General features: G+C 51.1%; 1 protein-coding gene across 9 annotated transcripts in view; it reads right to left on the bottom strand.

Annotated features, from left to right (window-relative positions):
• Positions 1 to 546: 546 nt before the first annotated feature.
• The window catches only part of SLC8A2 (solute carrier family 8 member A2), a 28449-nt gene continuing 3531 nt past the window's right edge, over positions 547 to 25464 (bottom strand). For 2 of the 9 annotated variants that reach the window (XM_019752598.2, XM_019752597.2), the window contains 10 exons: positions 23831 to 24521; positions 22681 to 22785; positions 18792 to 19456; positions 13674 to 14096; positions 9419 to 9522; positions 9258 to 9275; positions 7806 to 7930; positions 7391 to 7490; positions 3649 to 3927; positions 547 to 2299 (listed from right to left, as the gene is read on the bottom strand). In XM_019752598.2, the coding sequence (XP_019608157.2) occupies positions 1923 to 2299; positions 3649 to 3927; positions 7391 to 7490; positions 7806 to 7930; positions 9258 to 9275; positions 9419 to 9522; positions 13674 to 14096; positions 18792 to 19456; positions 22681 to 22785; positions 23831 to 24505 (2871 nt within the window). In that variant the 5' untranslated portion in view covers positions 24506 to 24521 and the 3' untranslated portion in view covers positions 547 to 1922. The remainder of the gene's footprint in view (positions 2300 to 3648; positions 3928 to 7390; positions 7491 to 7805; positions 7931 to 9257; positions 9276 to 9418; positions 9523 to 13673; positions 14097 to 18791; positions 19457 to 22680; positions 22786 to 23830; positions 24522 to 25464) is intronic. The other 7 variants (XM_074316188.1, XM_019752599.2, XM_074316187.1 and 4 more) reach the window with 6 other exon arrangements.

Here is a 25464-nt window from a genome sequence, read left to right as displayed (position 1 = left end):
TGGCTGATAAGGTATCTTATAATTGGTCCTCTTGAGCTCGCTTCACTCTCCACTTCCCCACACTCCATTCATGCTAACCACTTGCACGAAAAACACTAGTAACTCCCAAGTCTGCACACCTTTATGTAGGCTGTGTCTTTTATCTGGAGAACCACACGCGTGCAAGCACACGCACACAGCCCCCTCTCCTATTTCAGCATTCTGAGAAAGTTACTTGCTTTATTCAGGAACCCCCCCATCAACCCCAGCTTTCCTGCTCAGACAAACTAAGAGTTCTATTCTTTTGAGTTCCCAGGATGCCCTGTGAAGAGGAATAGTTTGTTGCTGATGACATAGGGGCGTGGCTAGTGAAGCTCCCAGGTGATGAGTGGGGGCGTGGTAGGGGAAGTTGTGTGGACTTAATGTGGCTGGTGCGTGTGGGTGTATCCTGCAGAGGACCGGGGACCTGGAAAAACCCAGATCACCTGGTCTATTTCACAACTGCTGAAATCTCAAGGAGCTCATTAGCTTCCTCCTCCCGAATTCCAATTTCCCACGGGAAGGCTGTTTTCCAGGCAGAATTTCAAAGTTTTATGGCAACTTTTACAGAAATCACAGAGAAAAGAGACAGCGACTGGTGCTGATGAGCTGGAAGTAGAGAAGGGGAGTGGGTAACAGGTCTGGGATGCTGGGCCGATGCACGAGGATGACAGAATGCTAAACACCCGTGGATTATGGGGTTGCAGGGTCATCCTTAGGGTCCGAAGAAGTGGGCAGCACTCCCCACGCCCCAAGTGTGTCCTTTGGGCAGGAAACATCAACAGTAAGAAAATGCAGATGGCCTACCAACAGATGGGTGGCCTCCAAAGTTAAAGATGCCCCCCCAGATCCCCTGGTCCCAGTCCCACCCTCCCACCCAACCCTGCTCCCCATCAGGCAGAGATGTGGCAGCATTTGCTGGCTTGTAGCATTGGTCCTCTGGGACCCTCGGTCTCCTCTTCGAGGGTCCTGCCCGGATTTGCTGGCACTGAGGGCAAAATGAGCCTTCTAGATTGTCAGGGGAGACCAGCTGGACTCCCTTTGATTTGTGGCCTCCTCCCCGAAGTGGATTCTCATGACTGGGGGAGTCTGCTGCCTTCACAAAAGTAAAGTCTGTCACCCCCTTTCCCCAAGACATGCACCCTCCCGTGACCCCCCTCTCCCAAACACACTATATACACACAGGTCCCCCGTCCAAGGAATGCCTGGGCTCTCAGAGGTAGTGGAGGAGAGTGCGGGTGCTGGAATGTGAGAAGTTGCAGGTCCAAAATGTGCCCCCTCCAGCTGTGAAACGCCAAACTTCTCCCCTCCCTTCTCCAAACCTGGAGAATTAGCATCTCCCAAGGGCCTGAGTGGAGAAATCAGGGGAGGTGTGCCCCCCTTTGTGCACTCGTCCACCCGTTCCTTCCCCCTCCCCTGGGCGATAAATGGAGCCCCCTAAAGGCTGGGAGAAGGGCTGAGATACTCGAAATCCTAGGATGGATCAGCCCCCATCAAGGGTCCCTCAGGGAGGACTAACTTCTGAAGCCCTGGGAACAGGTCCATGTGGTGGTGGCGGCGGGGTTCTCTAGAAGAAGGGAGTCTTACTGGATAGGGCAAGACTGGGAGAAAGATGACAGATTCTCTAGCGGGTCACTGAGGGGGAAGTTGGTTCCCTGGGGAGGGGCCTCCAGGTGGAAATTTCCCCTGGGGTGTAGACAGAAACTAACAGGAATGGGCTGGAATTGTGGGTAACTCACAACTCCCGAGGGGAAGGGAGGAGGCTATCGGTGGGGACAGAGGACAGGGGGAGATCAATCCCCAGGAGGCAGGAGGACGCGTCTCAGGCAAGGAGGCCGAGTCTCTGGAGGACGAAGGAGCAGTGCAGCTGTCTCCAGGGGGTGGCCGAGTCTCTGCGGAATGCGCTAGAAGCCTCGGATGTGGCAGTAAGCCTCGAGGCTGGCGAAGAGGATGTAGAGAAACCAGAGGCCCAGGAAGAGCGCGGTGGTGGCGAGCTTGGGGCCACGCGGGCCGCCCAGCTCGCCGCCGATGTGCGGCCGGCGCCGGTAGAGCAGCACGGCGATGCCCACGAAGGCGAAGACGGTGAAGAGCGTCACGGAGAAGGCCAGCGTGCCGGTGCGCACCTCGAAAGGGCGGCCCTGCACCGCCCAGTACACGGCGGCCACCGACCAGGCCACGCCCAGGCCCAGGAACACGTTCACCGCGTTGGACCCCGTCACGTTGCCGATGGACGCGTCCGCGCACTGGTCCTGCAGCGCTGCCACCTTGCTGGCGAACGTGTCTGCAGGGGAAGAAACGGCTCAGAGGGGTTCCGCAGGCCACTCCCAGGTCCTGGCACCGCCTTCTCCGCCACCTGCTTTCCATAAGGCACTTCCCGTAAGATCTAACGACAGGCCTGGTGTGGTGCAGACACCGTCTCCCACTCTGTAGCTCTGGGCAGACAGGAAGGGCTTGAGGCCTTGACCCCACCCGAAAGGCAAAGTCGGTCAGCATCCCTATGCCGGCTCTCTACAGGACCAGCTGCCTGCTTTCTATGGAACTCGCTGCTTTATTTCCATGGGACTCACTTCCTGCTTTCTATGGGACTTGTCTGCATTCATTAGGACCCACTGCCTGCTTTCTATGAGACGCGCTGCCTGCTTTCTGTAGGACTTCTCTGCATTCCACGGGATCCACTGCCTACTTTCCAATGGGACTCGCTGCCTGCTTTCGATGGGAATCACTTTCTATTTCCCATGAACACACTGTTTTCCTATGGGCCCAATCATATCCATGGCCACCAGGCTGGATAAAATAAATGTTAGTCTCCTCCTACGTGCAACCGTTTCCTATCAATTCCCCACTTGGTTTCTGTCAAGCAAACAGCTGATTTCTATGGCCTCCACCCATTCCTGAACATCTTACTAATAACTCAAGTCTCTGGTACAGAAGGCAAACATCAGAAAACCATTCCCCAAAGATAGCTTTCCACAAGACCTACCGCCAGCTTTCTAGGCCGACAGCGCCACCACCTGACCGGTGAACACACTGATGTGAATAACCAAAGTGTCAAGTTCCCCACACCTGGGGCCTTCTAACTCCTGTAGGAATTTCAGTCTTGGCCACCTGGTTTCTAAGGCACCTTCCCTCAGGTTTATGTGGGAAGAGGGGATCTTTGATGAGACATACACTATAGTCTCTGCAGCCCCACTATCTTATTTCCATGGCACCCCGTCCTCCAACCTCCGGTTTCCACTCTGCCCTCTCATCTTCATTAAGCCTTGAGATTCATTGGCCCGCTTCTTATCATGTCCATCAACATAGTTCTATGGAACCTTCCATCTGGTTTCTTAGTGGGACGGGGTGGGGGAGAGAAGGGGGAAATTAACATCTTGTTTCTACCATTTCTCACAGCCCTTGTTCTATGGGACATTTTATCTCATTGTGTTTTGGGGAGGATTCAATTCACATATTGACTCTATCGGACCCCTGCCTACTTTCTACTACGCCCCACCGCCATATTTCTCTGGGACCCACCACACGGGTTCTGCATGACTCCATCACCTTGTTTCCGCAGGACCTTTCTCTTAGTTGCCACTGCCTGGCTTCTCTGAGGCCCTACCCCCAACAGGTGGTCTCCCAGGGGGTTACCAGGGATGGAGGTGCCCAGGGCCACGAAGACTACGGCGTTGACGGAGTCCTTGAGGCCAACGGTGCAGCCAAAATGAGAGGCGAGGTCCCCAATGAGGGCAGTGAGCAGGCCGATGACCAGGATGCAGACGCCGAAGCAGGCCCAGCCGTGGCAGTACTCGGTGGGGGGCACGCAGGCGAACAGCACCTTCCAGAACACCGTCAGGAAGTGCATGACGTAGTCAAAGCACGAAGGCAGCCGCTCCTCCCGGGACCCGTCCTCCTCCTCCTCCTCGTCCCCTGTGGGCACACGACCCAGCTGGGGCACACACCCATGCCTCTTTCCTTGCCTACAGAACCATATTCTTCAACTTCTAGACAGTGAGTCCCGTAAAATGAATTGCTTTCCCAGAATCCCTTGAAGCTAGGTGTGGCCATGTCAGCAGCTGAAAAGTTACTTTCCCAGAATCCCTTGCAGATAGGAGATTGTACAGGCCCAGGTAAAAATATTTACTTTCCTAGAGAATCCCTTCAAGCTAAAGGACGCCATGTGCCCAGCTAAAAATATCCAGCTTCCCAGAATCCCTTGTTGCTAGGGGTGGCCATCTCCCTAGCTAAATATATTCCTTTTCCTAGAAGCCTTTACAGCAACTGACAGCCATGTCTGCAGGTAGAATATTCACTTCCTCTGATTCACTGCAGCTAACAACAGCCACGTGCTCAGCTAAAGATACTCACTTTCCCTGGATCCCTTCCTTGTGGCTGGAGAAAGCCATACTCATGTACACAGCTAACATTAGCCACTTTCCCAGAATCCCCTAAGGCTAGCAACAGCCATGCCCTCAGATAAAAATATTCACTTTCCCAAAATTCCTTGCAGCTAGTAGCACTCAGCTAAATATTTGCTTTCCCAGAATCCCTCGCAGCAGTGGCCATGTGACCCAGTTTGGCAGTGAGACATAAACAGACCATTTCTGAAAAACGCTAGCTTTCCTGATGAGGCACTGTGTTATGGATGTGTTTGCTGAGCTTTGTAAAGGATGCCTCCTCCTTAGAGTTGTTTGTGTCACTTATTGTGACCGAATTTGATCTGCTTTTGACCTGCAGTGAAAACACAAATGACATGTTTTGTCTACCTCGCCCTAAATTGACAAGCATAAAGCAATGAGTGAGAAGCAATGAGCAGATGTGTCAAGCATCACATCTGGAAGAACGCTGGTAAGAGACATTGTAAACCCCTGGTTAGTCACTCAGAGCAAGTCAGGGAAGAAAAGCCAGGCCAGCCACCAAATCGTGAAGCCACTTCCCATAGTTAAACCCAAGGATTCCTTGCAATGTCAATGACAGAGGACACTTGGTGGTGGGGGAGGCAGACAGACTGACAGATTTGGAGAATCAGGTCATATATCCCTTTCCCACTTTTCTAGCTCACTTAGCCACTTGGCTTGTTAAAGACACAAATGCTTAAATTTGTGAATGCTTAGCTAAATAAGTGGTTTGTATGATTTCTTGGTTCTGCATGTTATAGCACAATGAGGTTTTTGCTACGACCCTAAGTAAAATGGAATTGGAAACTAAAACCAGAAACTCAGATGCAACAGGCATGCTGCCCTTCCTGCTTCCCTGCTTCCTCTTTCTTCCTGCTTGGAATATGGACTTGACACCTGGCAGTGCTGCAGCCATCTTGCAACCATGAGGGCAAAAGCTGAGAATGGGAAAGGGAGATAAAGAAGGATCCTGGGCATTTAATGACATCACTAGGCTGTTGCTAACTCTTTATCTCCTACTGCAGATATTTTTGTGAGAAAAAAAACAAAACTCTAGTCTGCTTAAGCCACTTGTGGTTGAGTTTTCTCTTTGCCACTGAATGCACCCCTAACTGACCACAGTGAGATATGGCTGAGGCACGAGCAGGGAGGACACACTCTTAGTTCCATTTGAAGACTTAGTTCAGAAGTTTCCTACTCCAGGAAGCCCTCCCTGACCTTCAAGCTGAGTCAGACACCTCACTTCGGCTCCCACAGCTCCCTGGGGTCCTTTGTCCCAGCCTTGCCCATTCTGTGTTGTCACTCTCTTGTGACAGGTCTGTCTCCCTCACTAGACTGTGAGCTCCATAAGGACAAAGTCCAAGCTGTCACGGACATCTCTTTGTCCCCAGCAATGTCCTGCATAGGGCCAGGTCCAGAGGATCCTTCAGAAATAGATGTTGAAAGAATGTGTCTCGTATGTTCATTGCAGCATTATTCACAATAGCCAAGATACAGAAGCAACCCAAGTATCTATCAATAGACGACTGAATAAAGAAGATGTGGTACATATATATAATGGAATATTACTCAGCCATAAAAAAGAATGAAATATTACCATTTGTGACAACATGGAGGGACCTAGAGGGTAGTTTGCTAAGTGAAATAAGTCAGACTGAGAAAGACAAATACCATATGATCTCATATGTGGAATCTAAAGGACAAAATAAATGAACAAACAAAACAGAAACAGACTCATAGATACAGAAAACAAACTGATGGTTGCCAGAGGGGATGCAGATTGGGGAGCTGGGTGAAAACGGTGAGGGGATTAAGAAATACAAATTGATAGTTACAAAACAGTCACGGGGATGTAAAGTACAGCATAGAAAATATAGTCGATAATGTTGCAATAACTATGTATAGTGCCAGGTGGGTACCAGACTAATTGGGGGCATCACTGCATAAATTATGTAAATGTCTAACCACTATGCTGCACACTTGAAATATAAAATAATATTGAATGTCAACTGTAACTGAAAAACGAAAACAAAAACAACTCATTTTCCTCCAAAAAAACAAAAAGACAGAATACGGCTCAGAGGGAAACACCATTTCGTTTCTGTTAGGCCTACAATCTGGTGTCCCTAGGTCTGCTACCTGGTATTTTTCCATCACCTGAAGCCTGGTTTTTTTGGCTGTCACCACCGACCAGATTCTTTCCAACAATTCCTTATGTGTTTTCAGTTCCCACCAGTTAGGTCTCCCCGAAGGAAACCTGATGTTGTGTAAGGGTCAGGCCAGTTCCTCCTCTGTCTCTGGGCCTCAGTTTCCCCCATCTGTATCACAAAGGGCCAGTCAGAGTTGGTCTCCAAGATTGAGTCTATGAATCCAGGTGCCGTAGTGTCTCTGGCCACAGGGGGGCAGTATGGACCCGTCTGAGGCTTAAGGAGGGTGGGAACCCCAAGGGGTGGGAGAGCTGAGTGCCGTGGTGACTGTATCCATGGCAACAGAGGAGCTCAGGCTCTGTCTGGGGAGGCCATGCCATTTAACCTGTTCCCACTCTCCAAACCCCGGAAGACAAGAGAAAGTCTGAGCGGGGACCCCTCCTCCTTGCAGCCCTCCACCTTTGCCCATTTCTATCTGCCTCTCTCTCTCTCTCTCTCTCTCTCTCTCTCTCTCTCTCTCTCTCTGGCCCCCTGCAGTTTACTGACTTCATTCCTGATTTCTCTGCATCTCTGTCTTTCTCTGCGCACCTCTTTTTGTGTGTCTTTCTCTTCTGTTTGTGTCAGTTCCCTATCTTTTCCTTTGTCTTTTTGGATCTGTTTTTGTTTTTTCTTTGTGTCTGTCTCACTGTGTCTTTCCTGTTCTCTTTCTCTTCTCTCTCTGTCCTTGTTCTCCTCATCCTTCTTTCCCTCTCTCTGTCTTTCCATTCATTTCTCTCTGTGTGTCTCTCTCCGTCTCCCCTTCTCTCTCTCTTCTCTTTCTCTCTTCCTCTCTCCTCCCTCCCCACTTACCTGCGCTCACCGTAATTGCCTCTAAAAACTGCTCCCTCCACGAATGGGTTCCAATCACCAAAGCCAAGTTCGTTTTCTTGATGAGTTTATCCACTGTGTTCTGGGGAATAAGGGTGGGGAAGAGATCACTGCCCACGGTCATCTCAGGGCACCCCTGAGGCTCCATGAGGGGAAATGGGGTTGGAGACCCACACTCAATGCTCAAGGGCCTCCAACCTTCCGTACCCCAGAGGTGCTACTAGCAAAAGGGAAAGGAAGGTGTGTGCTGTCCGTGGTGCTGGTGGAGGGACCCGGAGGATGGCCTTGGACCCTTGGCTGCCCCTCCCTTGTGACTCTCAGTTGATTCCCTCCTGGACTCTCCCGCAGGAAACAACTCAGGCAAGACTCCGGAAAGCTGAGGCCCCAGAAGAATCACCTTAAAATCATATGACTCCTCGATGATGACCTCCAGCCGGCAGTTTTCCCCAAGAACCGGCTTGCCCATCTCCGCTATCCTCCGAGCCTCCTCCTCTTCAGCTGTCAGTTTCCTGTCCCCATCCCCTGCAGCATGACGGATGCGAATTAGACTCCAGGAAGGTCTTCTTAATTGGGCCTGAGATGCCCTCACTACCTGTCTGTTGTCTTTTCAGAAGACTCCTTGCTGACTCCCCTCCAGCCTGCCCCAGCCTCCTTATCTGACCACCATCTACCCCAGCCTGAGCCCCAGCCCCCCTTGGGATGGCCCATGAAGTTCAGTTAGTGGGCTCTGGGGTTCATATGGTGGCAGCTGTGTGACCTTGGGCAAGACCTTATCCTCTCTGTGCCTCAGCATTCATATCTATAAAATGGGCACAATAACAGTACCTACCTCATAGGATGGTTGTGAGAATTAAAGGCATTAATTCATGCGAAGTGCTTAGAACAGTGCCTGGCACATGATAAATAACCAGAAATGTTATTTTGTTTATTATTATCACCAATATTATCATCATCACCACCCTTGAGGGAGGAGGCCTGGTCTCTACATCCAAGCTCTGAAAACATCCTAGAGTATGTTTGAGGTGGTGAGGAAAGAGGGGGAGACCCAATTGCATACAAATCTTGGACCCAGACCCCGCTACACCTGGCCGTGAACTCAGTTATCTCCCTGAAGTATGTTGATCCTTTGCTCCAAGTCCAGCACCAACTCAACCCTAACTCTCTGAAGAAAGCCACCCACCTGCTAGGAATACTCTCAGAAAACTGCCCAAGCAGGAAATGACTTTTATTGTGTTAAGCTACTGGGATTTGGGATTTAGGTGTTACAACAACTTGTATTGCTTACCCTGACTATTACAATCTTTAGTTCAGCCCTAATCCTAACCCCAAACCCCAATTTGATTTCAACTTCAAAACTACTCTCTCACTATGTCCAAGCCACTGACTCTAGCCCCATCCCTCATCCCAATCTCTGACCCTGGCCCCAATTCTAGTCACAAACCCAGAAACCAACCTCCGTCTTAATTCCAACCTTGACTTAGTCCTAATCCTAATCTCGAGTCCTAACCCCATCCTGGTCCTAAACAACCTCAAACCTCACTCCCTCTGAGCCCACCACAAAGACAGTTGGATTCTATGATTTATTCCCCTCCCCCACAACCTGAACTATAAACAAAACACTATTTTGGCCTCCGAACCCCTACCTGTAATCCCACACTCATCTGGCTCCACCAACTCTAAGGCCATCTCCAACCCTCACCCAGCCCCCAATCTACCTCCATCTCACCTCCAACCTGCCTCCAACCTGGCTTGGAAGGGTAGCTTAAGTCCATTAAGTCCATGACCATCCTTTGACACCTCCCCTTTAGTGTCCCCTCTCTAGTCAAAGCCGGACAGTCATTCCACTTACCTTGATTGAGCAGCAGAGCTGGGGAGAGACAGAGAGAAAGTGAGATTGCTTCTCTGTGAAGCTCAGGTCCATGATCTTGAAGGAGTGTCCCACAGTTGAGCCCTCCAAATCCCCTGCCCTGGACCCCTTACCTCTCCCACAGCCTACCCGTCACCCCTCACCTGAAATCCCTCGCTTAAGCCACTGCGGCTGGCCCAGCTCGATGAAGAAATTATCTTTTTTTTCATATTCCTCGTCATCAACTATCTTCACCTGCAGAGTTTTCCTGAGTGGGGGGAGGCAGGACACCCAGCATGAGGCCTCTCCCCTGAATCACCAGATCACTCGCCCCTTAGACACCCAGTTTCTTAAGCACCCACTCAATCCTAGGCTCTGTAATCTCATTTAATCGTCACAACCACCATCAGAGGAAGGCTCTTTCTCTTATGATCCCCCTTTGACAGAAACAAGTCCAAAAACAGCTGACGAAGCTAAGGTTTATTAAATAGCAACCTGAAGGATTCTGATAAAACCAAGTAGGATTGGGTCCTTCCTCTGCTTAAAACATTCACCAGGATAAGAGCCAAAGTCCTTTGATCTGGCCCTTGTTCCCCTTCTGGCCTCCCACCCCTCTCTGCATTGCTCACTCACTCCAGCTACACTGGCCTTCTCCCTGTTCCTTGAACATACCAGGCCTGCTCGTGCCTCAGGACCTTTGCACAGGCTGTTCCTTCCACCATGAACACTTTCTCCAGGCTCACTCCCTTATTTCCTCTACTTCTCAGTTTGAACTTTACCTTTTATTTCAATGAGACCCACTCCCACCACCTTCTTTAAAATTGAAATCCACCCCAGACCCCACCCCAGCCCACCTGGCTCCCTTCCCTGCTTATGTCTTTGTTCAAACACACCATCTAACGTGTTTATTTATTTTGTTTATTCTTTGCCGTTTGCTTCCTTGCATTAAAATTTAAGTTCCACCAGGACATTTATGTCCCCAAAGCCTAGAACAGTGCGTGGCACATAGTGCCCCTCCATAAACGTTTGTTAACTTGAATCCTTCAGCCCAAGAGACCATCAGCTTCCAGGTCTCTGTCTGGCCACATGTGGAGAGTTAGCCAAGTGCTAATTGATTTTCTCAACATCCTGCTGCTATGGTAACCAGGAGGTGGAGGGGAGGAACAGCCAGTCACCCCTCTCCTTCAGGCACGCAACCTACTCCCCTCAATCATAAAGACCCACAACCCCAGAAAGCCCACAGCTCTGCCACTAGCAGCTGGAACCACCAGGCCCAGCCCCAGAACTCAGAAACACAAATACCCTGCCCACACAGTCACCCAGCAGAGGAAGCACAGCCAATCACACCGCCCACATCCACACACCATCACACCCCTCAGCCATTCCCTATAACTGGTAAAATCGCATGGGCCAGATGCCCGTTAGCACAACGCCCCCACCAGAACCTCAGCGACATGGCCAACCTGCATACCTCCGAGGTGGTACCATGTGGACTCTCCTGTATATCTTGCTCTTTATGCCTCTTGGTGTCTGTTTATTCCTTTCTCTCTCTCTGCATCTTGGTCTCCCTTTCAATCTTCCTCCATCTCTCTACCCATCTCTCAGCCTCTCTGTCTCTCTCTCTATCTCTGACCCTCTCTGTCTCAGTCTCTCTGCCTTCCTTTATCTGTTCTCTCTCCGCCTCAGTCTCTCAGTGTCCATAGAATGGAATAGCAAAGTCAATACAATTCAAATAAAAAGGTCTGAATCACACTCACTCCACAGACCCACCTCAACACATAAACACACAGGACACAGTGACACCTATGCAAAGACAGATGCACACAAGACGGTCACGTGGGGACATATGCCCATCTCCACCTTCACCCCCTCCCTGCTTTCAGGATATTTTAAATTTTCTGTGGGTGGGAAGGAATGGCGGCCCCCCACCTCAGGAGTGGGCTGGGAGCTGTCCGAGGTGCTGAAATACCGCAGCAAGAAGCGGGGTCTCCTGACACACGCAAGCAGCTGCTGACATGGTGACATGCTGACAGGGTGATACACACACCTCCGACGCGCACTCTCTCGCAGACACACCGTGATCCACTGACACGCAGTGACTGACACACAGTGACACGCCCTCCAACTGGCACCCTGACAGGCATGCCCTCAGGAGACCCAGAAGGAGGAGAAAGCCAACTGGCAGAGGACAGCAAGAGGATCTCGAGCCAGAAAAGGATTTCCTGAGATCAAAGGAAGCAGCCTTCTTCCCCGGCCTGACATTCTGTCACTTCCATGCCTGTCCTGTTTCCTGGAAACTTCACTCTCTGGCTCCTGCAGGCCTCTGATTTCGGACCCAGTCTCTTTATCATTCTGTCTCCCTTTGTCTCTCGCTGACCCAAACTCTCTTTTCTCTCTGTAGCATCACGAGGACCTCTCCTTCCCTGTGTCCCACTGAACGTCTCTCAGTGAGAAGATGGTCTCTCTTTATCTCCCCTGCATCTATTTCCCTGTCAGTCTTCCTCCATTTCAGTCTCTCAATCTCTCTCCCTCTCTCTATGTATCTGTCTCTCAGTTTCCTTCTCCTTTTGTCTCTATCTCTAAGTTTCTATCTTTCTGTGTTTCTGTCTCTCATGCTCTCCGTTTCTCTTTTGTTTGTCTCTGTTACTCTGGCTCTGTGTCTCCCTATCTCTAGCTCATTCTCCAGGTCTCCTGTTCCTGGGTGCCCATCTCTCTCTCCTTGCATTCTCTCCCCACCACGCCATCTCTGGGCATCTCTTTTCCATCTCTGTGTTGATCCTGCCTGGGGCTGCCCCTCCAGCCCTCTTGAAGCACCTCTAATTAGCGCCTGCCCGTCAAAGGAAGGATGTGTTTCCCTAAACGCTAATTAGCCTCCTGTTCTCTGTCTCCTCAAACCACAGCTGGAAGCTTGGGCGGGGGCGGGGGACAGAGGGTGTCCCAGCTTGGGGAAGCCGTCTGGGGGAGGAGAGGGCCTGTGGGGTCGCAGCAGCAGCAAGGAAGCGGGTTAGACTACAGGATGAACCAAACAAGCAGGAAGACAGCTGGCTCCATTCTTCCTGTCTTTTAGGTATGAGAAATGGGGCCTGGGATGGCGCCCTTAGCCCCCCAACCCAAGTTCTCAACCCAGGGCAGACAAAGAGAGAGAGGGAAAGGTATGGAGAGTCTGTGGCTGAAATATAATCCAATCAGAGAACTAGATACTGCGGACAGAGATCTAGAGATTAACAGAGACCCAGAGGGAGACTGCCGGGAGCGAGAGACGCAGAGACCGGAAGGAGAGATGGAGAGACAGAGAGAGCAGTGAGAAGCTGAGAAGAGGCCGAGGCACAGAGGCTGGGAGAGGGAGGGGGAAGGGGAGCGCGGTGAGAGTTCTGCTTGGTGGGAGGAGCGTGGGCGGCAGGAGGAGGGAGACAGAAGGGCCTGCGGGGGCGGAAGGGAGCGGGCAAAGTGGGGGAGGCGTGGGCTGCATCCCAGGCAGGCGGGTGGAGGAAGTGAGGCTGCAGGCACACACAGGGGAAACTCGGGCATCTGTGTAAGGGGGTGGCCAGGTGTCTGGGCGTGAGAACAGCGTGTGTCTGTGACTTTGTGTATCTGTGACTTTGTATGTCTGTATGTGCCAGTTTGTGTGTTGGCTGTGTCTACGTGTGTCTCCATACGTATGCCTGTGTATCCAGCCCACCTCCCCCAGACCCTACCTTACCTTACCAAATCCCAGCCCTCCGGTTTCCCCAGGACCTGCCGCCACCTTACCAGGGTCCCATAGTCCTACTCAGTCTTTTGCCAAAACGTCTCCCATATTCCCCTTAGTTCTCCTACTATTTCCCCAAGTTCTACCTCCGACCCACAAGCTCCACCCTTTCCCCTAGAACCCCCTCCCAGGCCCTGCCCCATCTCCGTAGGCCCCTCCTCCTGTTCTCGTCCATTTTTTTTGTGTACCTGCCTAGATCCGTCCCTTCCCCATTCCATAGACTCGCCCTCCATTTCGTCTTTGTCCCACCTCGAAAGGACCCTCTCCTCATGTCCACTGGGCCCCCTCTTCACGCGACACTCCATCTCCACCAGCTACCAGTTAAGGCCTCCACGCTCCTCTCCCCACGTCTCAATCCTACCTATCTCCTCTCCTCTCTTCACCTGGCCCTTCCTCCTGGGGTCCCACCCTCCTCTTCCCAGACCAGCCGAATTCTCCCAGGCCCCGCCCACGTTTCATCCCATCACCTTGGCTACGCCCTGTCACTCCCTTCTCCTCCCTCCTCTCCCCAGTCCCGTCCCCTCTCTAGGCCCTGCCCACCTCCCCAGACCTTTCCATTTCACGGGAGAGACCCACCCAGGCCCCACCCACGAAAAGCCACGCCCACTTATCAAGCCCCACCCTTCTGGTCGGCCCCGCCAGTGTCCCGGGCCGCCGGCCTGCGCACTCACATGGTCTCGTCGTCGCCAAACTCAAGCTCGCCGCACGCGTCCTCGTAGTGTACGCCGCCGCCGCGCGCCGTGCCGTCCACCGTGCGGTAGGGGAGGCGCACGGTGCCGCGCGCGCCAGAGCTTCGCACGACGCGCACGTCCACGGTGCCCATGCACTCGCTCACGTGCAGCAGGCGGTCCTGGAAGGAGAAGATGCCCGCGTGGTCGTCGTCGAGGATGGTGACGGTGGCCAGCAGCGGCGCCACCAGCCGCCCCTTGGGCCGCCCGCCGCCGTCGGGCTCGAACATGCCCTGCGCGTCCCCCACGCGCAGGTTCAGCAGCCGCACGAAGAAGTGCTCGTCCTCCTCAAAGATGTCATCGTCGATGATGCCGATACGCAGTTCCTTCTGCGTCTCACCCGGTTTGAACACCAGCGTGCCTTCGCTGCAGCGGAGGAGCAAGAAAGAAAGGGGTGAAGGGCAGGCAGTCAACGGCTGGGGGTGGGGGAATCAGGGCAGGCTTCCCGGAGGAGGGAGCCGCGCCACGCGACAACTCACAAGTATGCGGGTGGACAGGCATACAGATAATACCGAGGGTGAATCCGGATGGTCTTCCGGGGCGGGGAGGGGACGCAGAAGGGGTACAACACAGTTGGTCCCTCCCACTGTGGAACCCATGAGGATTAGGAGGGCCAGCATTATACAGATAATGATAAAGGTGAGATCAGGCCAGGCTTTCTGGGGGAGGCTTTAGTGGGTAGGAGTTCTCCAGGCAGCGGGAATAGCACATGCAAAGTCCCAGGGTGGAGAGAGAGCCTGGAGTGTTCCACAGCCGCACGTATCAAACCTTAATGTGCCCATGAATCCTCTGGGGGATCTTGTTAAAACGTGGATTCTGGTTCAGTATCTCCCGGTTTCAAGACTGCAATTCTAACTGGCTGGTACACGGCCCACACTTGGAGAAGAAGTGAGGTGGGGCCCAGAACTAACCTTGTCACACTTCTGATAAACCCTTCTGTTTTCCCAGTACCCCCAAAAGAAAGACCGCCCTCTAACTTGGCATCATTCATTCATTCAACAAACATTCCCTGAGCACCTCCTCAGTGCCTTGTGCTGGGCAATGCTGGAAACACAGCGGTGAACAGGCTCTGTCCTCCCAGGGTTTACAGTCCTATGGCAGAGCCATAATACAGTGACAATTACATTTAATGATTTAATTACAGTTGATTCTTTCAAATATTTATTGAGCACCTGCTGTGTGCCAGGCACTGTTCTTAGTGTTGGGGAAATAGCAGTAAAACCCGATCAGAGAAAAATTCTTGCCCTGGTGGAGCTTCTGTTCTAGTGCAGGAGATGAATAAGAAACATCACGTCAGGTGGTGATGGTGCCATGGTGAAAAACAGAGGAAGAAGGTTGAGAGTAAGGAGAAAGTGTTGTATTAGGGTGGTCAGGGAAAGCTTTTCTGAGGAGTGATGTCTGAGCAGAGACCTGAGGGAGAGAGCCATGTGGAGGATATCTGGGGAAGACAGTTCCTGGTAAAGGGACCAGCCAGTGCAAATGTCCTGAGGTGGGGATGGGCTTGGAGTGTTTGAGGAACAGCAGAGAGGCCAGTGTGGCTGCAGCAGAGGGAGCAAGGGGTGAGGGTGGGAGACAGTGTCACAGAAGGAACAGGAGCAGATGTCATGGGCTTTGGTGGGCCATGGTGAGGACTTCGGGGTTTAATCCAAGTGAGACGGGAACCATGGAGAGGCCTCGGAGCAAAGGAGGTACATGAGCTGGTTTAGGTTTAAAGGAGCGTCACTTGTGTAAGTCTCTGAAGCACACACAAGATGCTGTATACATCAAAGTGGCTCTGGGATGTTAATGCATCTCGAAAATCTGTAATTCCCCCTCCCAGCTATTCTCACCATGCACATCAGGGGCTCAGCACCGGTTCTGAAATGTGCTATATGATCGATCAGTGTTCACTGTCATTACTGTTATTACTTTCATAAGAAAGGAGTCCTGGGCTGCAGTTCTCCAAGAGGAGCCCAGCCCTGTGGGAGGGCAGAGGGACACCAAGGTTCTGGCATAGAGATAGAACCGGATGGCAAGACCTGGAGTAGACCGATAAAGGGCTCCCTGTTGTTGTAGCCGGCTGTCCTTGGGGACGCTGTCCATAGTGGCTAAAGCACCCAGCTGGGCGGGCCAAGTTGTTCCAAGCCTGGCTCAGCCGCCATGCCAGCTGTATGATCTTGGGCAGTTAGCATTCTGCAGCCCTCTGAGCCTCAGTTTCCTCATCTGTAAAATGGAACTAATAATAGTGTCTACTTCATGTGTCATAAGGATCAAGTTAATCAAGTCAACAAAAGTTAGCTAGTGATATTTGCACATTAATATTAGCATCTTAGAATCCTAAAGTTATGGGATGTTAGAAGTGTAAACTTAAGGGGTAGAATGTGGGGATTTTAGCACCATCTTTCCCAAACGGTTAAAGTGGACATCACCAGGAAGGGGACAAGCAGGCGCCACATGCCTCCTATGCACCAAAGAGACAGCGTCATGTCCATGGATTCCTGCCCAAAGTGCATCGCCTGAATCTAATCACAAGGAAATATCAGACAAACCCAAATTGAGACTTTTTCTAGTAACTGGCCTATCATCTTCAAAAGTGCCGGGGTCACAAAAGTCATGGAAAGGCTGAAGGATTGATCCAGACCAAAGGAGACTAAAGACACATGACAACCAAACGCATCCTGTGGTTCTGGGGTGGATGGGAAGAGAGGGAGGGAGTGAAAACATGGCCATAAGGGATGTCACAGGGGCAACGGGAAATGCAAACATGGACTGTAGATTGGGTCATATTATTGATTCAGTATTAAGTTTCCTGAGTGTGATCATTGTGATTATGTAGAAGAATGTCATTATTCTTAGCAGATGCACACTCAGGTGTTTGTGGGTGAAGGGTCATGCTGTCTGCAACTCTCACGTACTGCAATAATTATTAATAATATGTATTAAAGCAAGAGAGTGAGTGCAATTAGGACAAAATGGAAACAGTTCATGATTTGGGTGAGGTTATATGCGGGTTTGCCAAACTGCTTTTGTAGCCCTTCTGTAGGTGTGAAATTTTTCAAAATAAAAGTTGGAGAGAAAAAGAACATGGGGATTTTAGAAACTAGGTATCAGAATCATTGAAGGCTAGATTCATAAGACTCATGCTCCAACATGTACAAAATCTGAGAAGTTGACAATCTTAGAACTATCAAATCAGAGACGGGTGCAGATTAGAATATCAAAATGTGGCAATTCTGGATTCTTAGAAATTTAGACCCTTAGCTTGTTAGGATTACAGGGGCTTTACATTTCAGAATCTTGGGGGGAAAAAAAGAATCTTGGAACAACTGTTGTTTGGGAGCCTCAGAGATCACATTTAACTTGGAGAAACAGGCCCACAGGCTCACCCTACCCATGTGATACCTGTGGGTAAATTTTAAAAAGGCTTCCCTTCTTCAAGACACTTTATTTCCATGAATCAGGAAACTGTCATAATAGACATTCAAGTCTATAATGTCCACTATGTGAGCAGAGCTTCTTTAGATGTGGTGCTTTTATGCAGTGCACAACCTCAACAACTGTATGACAGTTCTGCCTGCCCAGACTGAGGCAGGAACTTGCCCAAGGAACAGGGTCCAGGACTAAGCCTGGACTGGGACCCAGGTGTCCCCCAGACCTGGTGCTAACCTGCCTTGATAAGTGATACCCGGACTGTGAATGTCAACTGGGATGGGGACAGCTCCTGCTGTTCAAGGTGTCAAATGGGCTATGGAGGGTCTTTGCTGAAGCACTGTGGTAGAACTCAAGATCTGTGAAGCACAGACCACAGCCCCAGAAAGAGAAGAGTCAAGGTATTTGGGACTGGCTGCTTCATAATGACAGAACCAAAGATCAGTTTGGTTCAGCCTCAGCTTTACTCCAGGGAGAGGATGAAAGGGGTGTGGCAGATGACTTAGCAGGTGGAACCCATGAAATGCTCAGCCACCAACACTGTCTCTCACATCCTCTGCTTTATTGTTCTTCACAGTTCTTACCACTCCCTGACATTTTTATGTATTTGGTGTATATTTCCTAAGGTTTTCCCATGAGAACGTTGTCTCCAGTTAGGCAGGGACTTTCTGTGTTTCATTCACTTCTAGTCTCCACTGCCCGTTTCTGACACACAGTGGGCATATGGTGAGTGTTAGTATTATAGGACACTGATGGGGAACTCATACACCAGTTCACAAACTACACTGTAAAGCTCTGAGTCTTGAAAGTGTGGTATGGACAGGAGAACTACAAATAGGTAAAGAATTTTTGGGGCCACATGAGGACAGAGCGGTTAACTATCTTGTTTACTGTGCTATGTTGAGCCCCTAAAAATAGCATGTGGCACATAGGAGGTGCCCAGTAGGAATTGCTGAACGAGGGAAGCTCATAGGTCTGCTCAAAAAGGGGTGAGGAGAGGGACTGGGGCAGTGAGACACTGTAGGTGCAAAGGGTGGGTTGCTTTACAGTGGAGCCGAAGAGCTGGGGACAATTTGGGCACCATCTCTCTCCTCTTATCCTACTTAGTGCTCCCCACATAGCACTTACATCATCTGCTGTTTTTACATGTTTAATAGTTTTCAGCCATATTGTAACCAGAGGGTAGGGATATTAGCTGTCTTGTTCACCACGGTATACCCCTGGCATACAGTAGGTGCTCAATATACACTTTTACTTTAGTAATTGTGTGTGTGTGTGGGGGGGTACTTGTTCTACCAGGTAATGATACATATAACGGAGCTATCATATGTACAGTGTGGTGGCAAGCCCAAGAACCCACAAATAATGAACATGGGAGGGGCAGCTTGTGGACAATGGACAGCCATGCTGTCTTGTCCAACAGTGTGCCAAATGCCTAGAACAGTGGCTGGTACAAAGCAGGCTCCCAAGAGTGAGTGAGGCAGTGAATGAATGAATGAATGAATGAATGAATGAATGAATGAGCACTGCAGGTTTGTCCATAGCAGGGTATGGATAGGCGCCAGCGGTAGCCAGGAGATCCATGAACCTGGAGGCTGCTGGACGGAGAACCTATGACCTGTGAATAGCCAGCCCTCCCCGCCAGGGACCCACCTGTACTCATAGTCGGAGCCGGCCTTGGCGGAGCCGTCCTCCGTGCGGTAGTCCACGTAGAAGGTGCTGTTGCCTTCGCCGCCTTGGCAGGTGACAGACAGCAGCACGGAGCCACAGTTCTCCAGGCAGTGGTAGAGGCTGGGCTCGAAGAAGATGCGGCTGGCGCCATCGTCCTCGTCCTCGCCGGGGCCGTCCGCTGGGGAGGCCCGGCGCGAGGCGTCCACCGCGTGTCGCCGCAGCACGTTGCCCGCGCCAGTCATCAGCCGCGTGGCCTGGATGCGGTAGAAAGCGCGGCTCTTCTGCTGGTGCAGCAGAGCGTAGTAGTTGGCGATGCCCACCAGCTGCTCCAGGTCCTTCTCAGGATGCTTCTGCTTCAGGTCCTTGAGGATCTGGATGACCTCGCGGCGGCTGGCGTCCAGCTCGCGGGCCTCGGCGGGGCCGGGGCCCAGGCCGCCCACCTCTCCCGGCGCCTCGGCTCCCACGAACGTGCCGTCCAGCTCGATGCTCTTGGGGGGATCGCCCTCGGCGCCGATGATGATACCGCTGCGTGGGTCGGTGCGGTAGCGCTTGTACACGTACTTGTAGAACAGCAGCCGCTTGTCGGCCATCCAGGCGAACACCACGCACACCGGGAAGAAGACCAGGGTCAGCAGCGCCTCCCACACCTGCGGGCAGCCGCGCGGGGGTCAGGACCGCCGCGCCGCCAGGGGGCGCGCTCGCAGCCGCCCGCCCGCCCGCCCGCCGGCTCTCAGCAGCTCTGTCTCCCCATGTCTGGGTCCCCATCCTCAGCCAGCACTTCTTGTCCCTGTCCCGCATCTCTTCCCATCTCGGTTTTCTGTCTCTGCCCCCTTCTTTCTTTCTTGTTTCTGTTCATCTCTGCCTCTCCCCATTTTTCTCTGTCTCCTTTCCCCTATCTCTCTCCCTGTTTTTGTCTCGCTCTTTGGCCCTTGCCTCTGTTCATCCCTGTCTCTGGCCCCATCTCTCTCCCTGTCTAGGTCGTTATCTCTGCCCTTGCCTCTGTCTCATTCTCTGTGTCAGTTTTTTGTTGTTATTGTTAATCTTTCCTCCTCTCGTCACTCTTCCCTTCTTGTTGCCTCTTGTTGACTCGTCTCCATGTCCTTTTATATATTTTGTAGATACCTATCTCTTTCCCTTGTGAGATTCTTCCAAGTTTCTCTCTTTTTTTCAGCATCCCCCCCCCCCACCTCGCCTGTCTCTCCTGGTCTCATTCATCCACCTTTTCTCGCGCTGAGAACGGTGTCCAGCCGCCCAAGTACCCGCAGCCCAGACATCCTCAGTCACCACCAAGAGACAGCACCCCTGCACTTGCAGTCCCAGCCCCTGTCCAGGGGCAGATCCTGTATCTTCCTGCCTCTCTGTCCATCTTCTTTTCTCCCTGCTCCATTCCCGTCCCCTCACCCAACCTGGGACGCCTCCACTTCTCCAAACCCCACTCATCATCCGGGGTCTGCGCTGTGCCCACTCCTTCCTAAACTCCCTCCATTCCCCACGACCAGGGACACAGCCCTGGCCAGACTCTCCTTCCTTGGCATTTGGCCCTTAGGGACTATGATTCTAAAAGAGGCACAGATTTGGTTCCTCTCACAGCCTCATAAAAGGAGTTCCCATGTCCACATTCTGCCTCCCTAGAGGCACAAGGCAATGCTGAGTTCAGATCCTCATTCTAGAAGAGGGATGCCTGGCCCAGCCTCTTGCCTATAAAGTGGGGACATCCCCAAGACAATGAGTTATGTACCTCTAGCATGCTGCATTGTCCTTTCCCGACACATGGAAAATACTCAAATCGTGAAATTACTGTTACCATTATTGTTATTATTATGACTTGCGCTGTTATCTTGGGCTCATTGAGGCCCGGGATTCAGTCTGCCCACCGACTGGCAGAGGTCTGGGCACGTACAGGAAACACCCACCAGTACTTGACAGTTCCTCTTGAAAATATTCATGTAAAGACTCAAATCTTACCTTTCTTGTTAAAGATAAGGAAGAAAAGATTAAACAGTATTTACAATCAGATGGCCCCAGAGGTATCTTAAAAATGAGACTAGTAGGAAAAATATCTTTTAAGATCCAATTGCCACATCCCCTAGTCGCTGTGTTTACTGATGGCTCAGAGAAAATGCAGGACTTGGAAGTAGTAAAACCACACAAAAACCACCAGGCAGACTTGTGAAAAGAAGCAGAACTTTCTGCACAAGCTGTAAAATGAACTCTTGCCTTGTGTTCACTGAATTCGCCACTGTGTATATTGCGGGGGATTCTCTCTTAATCAGAAGACAATCTCAAATCCCAAAGACTGGCTTTCATCCCTGCAGGTAAATAAAAGGTGATTCTGGCAGGTTCACATCTTCTAGGGCACCCACTGAGAAGGGGCACGTGGACTTGCCTTCTTTGGAAAGGCAGCGAGACACCTTCAGGTCTCAGAGGACAGAAACGCCCCCATGAGGGGGTGTCAGAAATCTAGAGTTGTTTATGAGTTGTCATCACAATTGGGGAGGGGCATATGGTCCCAGCCTGGTGACACCCAGTGACTCATGGGACAGCCCCACACAATACAGAATTGTCCCAAGTCCTGCCTGACTTCAGAACCTCTCACTGGATAGTCACGTCAGTGAAAACTCTGCTTATAATAATTGGAGCCTAGAACTCAACTCTATCTTCTGTATATATGAAGTATTTTCCTGTATGCTTTAATATATGCTGAATATGCTCATTTTTAACCTCATGGCTACCCGGTCGTCTGCCTGACTCCTTGTAGGAAACGGTCTCTGATCTTTTTCTTCCTTTTAAACCCAAACTTGTTCACTCGACATAGGTGCTGGCATCTGTCTCGTCATGACTTTTAATGTTGTCATGTCAAAGCACTTACATGTGGAAATGCAGTTTGTTCTATTAGAGATTCCTTTCCTTCATATCACAGTCCATGGATTATACTGACTTTGGGAAGCCACCAACGTAGGCAAATGCATTAACGGGAGAACAGCTCACATTCACTCTGTTCCAGGCTCACTGTGCTAAGCCCTTCCACATGTGGGAATTCAGCTGATCCTCACTCAGCCCTCTGAAGTCACTACTATGATGACCCCCAGATTACAGGTGGGGAAACTGAGGCACAGAGTGGGTAAGGAACTTGCCCAAGGCCACACAGCTAAAAGAAGCAGAGGTGGGATTTGAACCTAGGGCCCTGGCTCTAGAGTTCACACGCCAAACTTGGAGACTAGAGTTTATCTAAGAATTTCACATCATCAAAGTAAAGGGGATGTAACAAAATATTTGTTATAAAAAGGGAGCATTGGGCATGCAGGTTCAAGAACCATTGGTCTAGTCCAACCCCTTCCATGTTTCAAATGTGAAAACTGAGGCCCAGAAAGGTTATGGGCTTTGCCTGAGATCACACAGCACTTCCAGAGAAAATCCAGAGCCAGATAAACTTCTCACTGCCCCAATTCACTGCATCTGGGTGTCACCTTTATCCCATGCCAGTTCCTTCAATTCTTTCACAAGACTGTCCTGTAATGCTGGTTCCTCTGTTAATCCCAAAAGGATCTTCCATGGCTACTTCTTCTACCTTCTGTTCCCTCTGAGCCAGCTACTGCTCTGGGGGAATCTCTCCTCCACCCCACTTGTCACCCATGGTGTCTCAAATTCTTTTCACAGTTTTGGTGTAAATCCTTGTCAAAGACCATTTGAAAAACCTAAGTCAGGAGGTCAGCCTTTTTAATAGCGCCTGGACACTGTGTGTGACACATCACTCTGTACATCTCCCCACGGCAGCCGGGGAAACTCAGCCTCACAGTCCCGGATCAATCATAGCAACTGTCTTTCTCCCTCTCTCATTCCCCATCTTTTGGTGTCACCATCTCCCTCTTACTTGCTGTGCTTTCTGATCCCTCAGTTCAGCCTTGATACCGTCTTCAAGAATTGTTATGCCTCTACCTTCATATCCTTCTTGGAAAAAAACTATAACTGGCAACACCTGATGGATATAAATGAATAGATTACACGTGTGTGAAGGAATACTGGGTAGCCTCAAATAAATTATGCATATGTGCGAATGAATTAGGCAGGCCTATACATAAATTATGCAAATATAGGCAGCAGTCATGGAATTGTGGGAAATAAAGTAGACAAATGTTTTAAAGGAAGACTAGGCAGTATACTGGTGACGACACTGGACAAATGAGAAGCAAATGAGTATGTGAATATGGGTGTAAATTATGCAGCTGTGGGTCTCAATTTTGTCTCACTATTGGAATAAATTATGCAAAGTGGTCCTTGCTGTGGACTGGGCTTATACTTATGCCAGATTGGATGTGAGTATAAATTACAATGAAGTGGCATAAATTATCCTAACATCAGAAATCAAATATGAATAATGAATGAATGGTGCAAACCACGACTGCATATCTGGTAAATACAGAGTTAGATTACGCAGATGTGGGCATGTATCTGTGCCTGTCCCTGGATAAATTATGCAAATTGCACCAAGTTACCCAAATCAATTAACACTGTCAGAAAGCACAAGGCTGGATTATGCAACTGGAGCATGAATTGTGCAAATGGGAATGTCTTATTGTGAAAGCGAGAATAAATTATGCAAAAGACAGGGAGTGCAGGAAAACGTGAACACACCTAGCAAATACCTGGCTAGACTGCACTGCAGTATGCATTACACAGATCGCAGGACTCTGTTAGCACATCGAACTCCCTGGTGAGAGGTAAAAGGTGCCCCTTCTGGATGGGTACACTGCAAATGGCACCCCTTTCTGGGTAGATGAGTCCTTTCCAGGCCTGTAGCGCTATCCAGACATGGTCTGGGAGCACCCACTGGACTCCAGCCACACCTTGCCCTCTCCACCCCCTTGTGCAATGCCTGACCTGCACAACCACCCCTGGTGGCCCTCTCAGATGTGAGCATGCATTTCTGCTGATACATGAATCCACTCTCCCAGCCCGGGGAGCCATCCCTATGGATGGTGCAGACACATGTACCAAGGAGGAGTCCATGGGTCCTTGCTCACCTGGACCACTCCCGGGGAAAAGACGGCAAGGATGAGATAAAGCCAGACGTAGGCGAAGATACTCCAGGAGGCAGTGACAAAGAAAACTCTCAGGTGCTTGATCTTGCGGCTCTCGCCGGCGGGGATGACGTAGACGCACACAGCAATGACCACGAACATGTTGAAGGCAGCGCTGCCTACGATGGTGCCCGGGCCTAGCTCGCCGGCCTGGAAGTTGTGGCCGCACACTTCGATGACAGACAGCAGGATCTCGGGCGCCGAGGAGCCCAGGGCCATGAGCGTGAGGTTGGACACGGTCTCATTCCAGATGCGGACCGTGCCCACGCTGGTCTCACCGTTGGCCTTGGTGATGGTGATCTCCTTCTCCTTTGATGTGATGACCTCGATGGACGCCATGAAGCGGTCGGCGATGATGGACACGCCCAGGAACATGTACACCATGGCCACAAAGTAGACCACTGCCCTCGCCGCCTTGTCACCCAGCGATGGGTCGTCGGGCTCCCAGACGGGCAGCAGGACCCCCGGCTGGCAGCGGTTGGAGCCCTGGCAGGCTTCTGTGCTGGTATCACTGTCATTGGCCAGGGGAGGTGGCAGAGACGGGGTTGGGGTGGCTGCCCCCGAGCATGGGGGAGCCCCCAGGAGGAGCACGAACCCCACCAAGGCCAGGGGAGCCATGGAGGGTGGTGGGGTCCTGTGAGAAAGGAGGAGGAAGTCTGGGTGAGGGGAGCACACCCCTCCCTGACACACAGAAGTCAAGGCTTGCTGGAGGTGGAGAATGGGGGGGGGAGCTGCTGAGGACCAATACACAGAGGATGGAGACTGAGGGAAATACAGAGAGACAGAGATACAAAGGAACAGGGACACAAAGAAATACAGAGAGTGCCAGACAGAGACCGAGGGAGAAAGATAAAGACAGATGCTCAGCAGATGGAAGTGTCAATGGGCCTAACCACTTCGGGAAACTACTATTGAACATCATGCAAGCTAAGACTCAGCAGTTCTGTTCCCCGGCATGTACCCAAGAGAAATAGGTCATGTTTCTGCCAAAATACACACAGAAGAGTGTTCACAGCGCCTTTATGTACATTAGCTCCCATCTTGAAACAACCAGAGGCCCATCAGCAGTAAAACAGAGAAGCAGGGTGTGGAGTAGGGTTACGCTGTGGAATATTATACAGCACCAAAACAGGGAGTGGGCTACTGATACACCCAGCCACACAGACGAATCTCACAGACATGCAATGGATGCAGCTGGGCACAAAGGAACACAGATTGAATAATTCAGTGGGTGAGGCAAGGGGCCGGAGGTGATTCCTTAGGTGATTCGAATGGTTTCCAACTTGGTCCTCGGAGGGACCCTGCTCAGGATTCGGGCTGTGGTGGGTGCTGAGGTGTCTGTCTCTCTGTCTGCCTCAGGTGGAGATGGGGAGGGGCTGTAAGAGGCTCTCCTCTCATTCACATCGTTCCCTGCAATGGTGGCAGGTGTCTCTCTCGAGTACCCCTGGGTCTCTGTGAGGTGTACAGTTCCTTAGCAGCTGTGACATACGAGCCTTGTGTTGGGCTCTTTGTCCCGTTTGTGGGTGTGGGGTCTCTACTGTTTCAACACTTCTCTTCCGGCCTCTGGTCCTCGGTTT

The sequence above is a fragment of the Rhinolophus sinicus genome, linkage group LG11 (assembly GCF_036562045.2).
Source record: "Rhinolophus sinicus isolate RSC01 linkage group LG11, ASM3656204v1, whole genome shotgun sequence".
Lineage (NCBI taxonomy): Eukaryota > Metazoa > Chordata > Mammalia > Chiroptera > Rhinolophidae > Rhinolophus > Rhinolophus sinicus.
The sequence above is the reverse complement of the archived record's forward strand: the minus strand, read 5'-3'. Positions and strand labels throughout refer to the sequence as shown.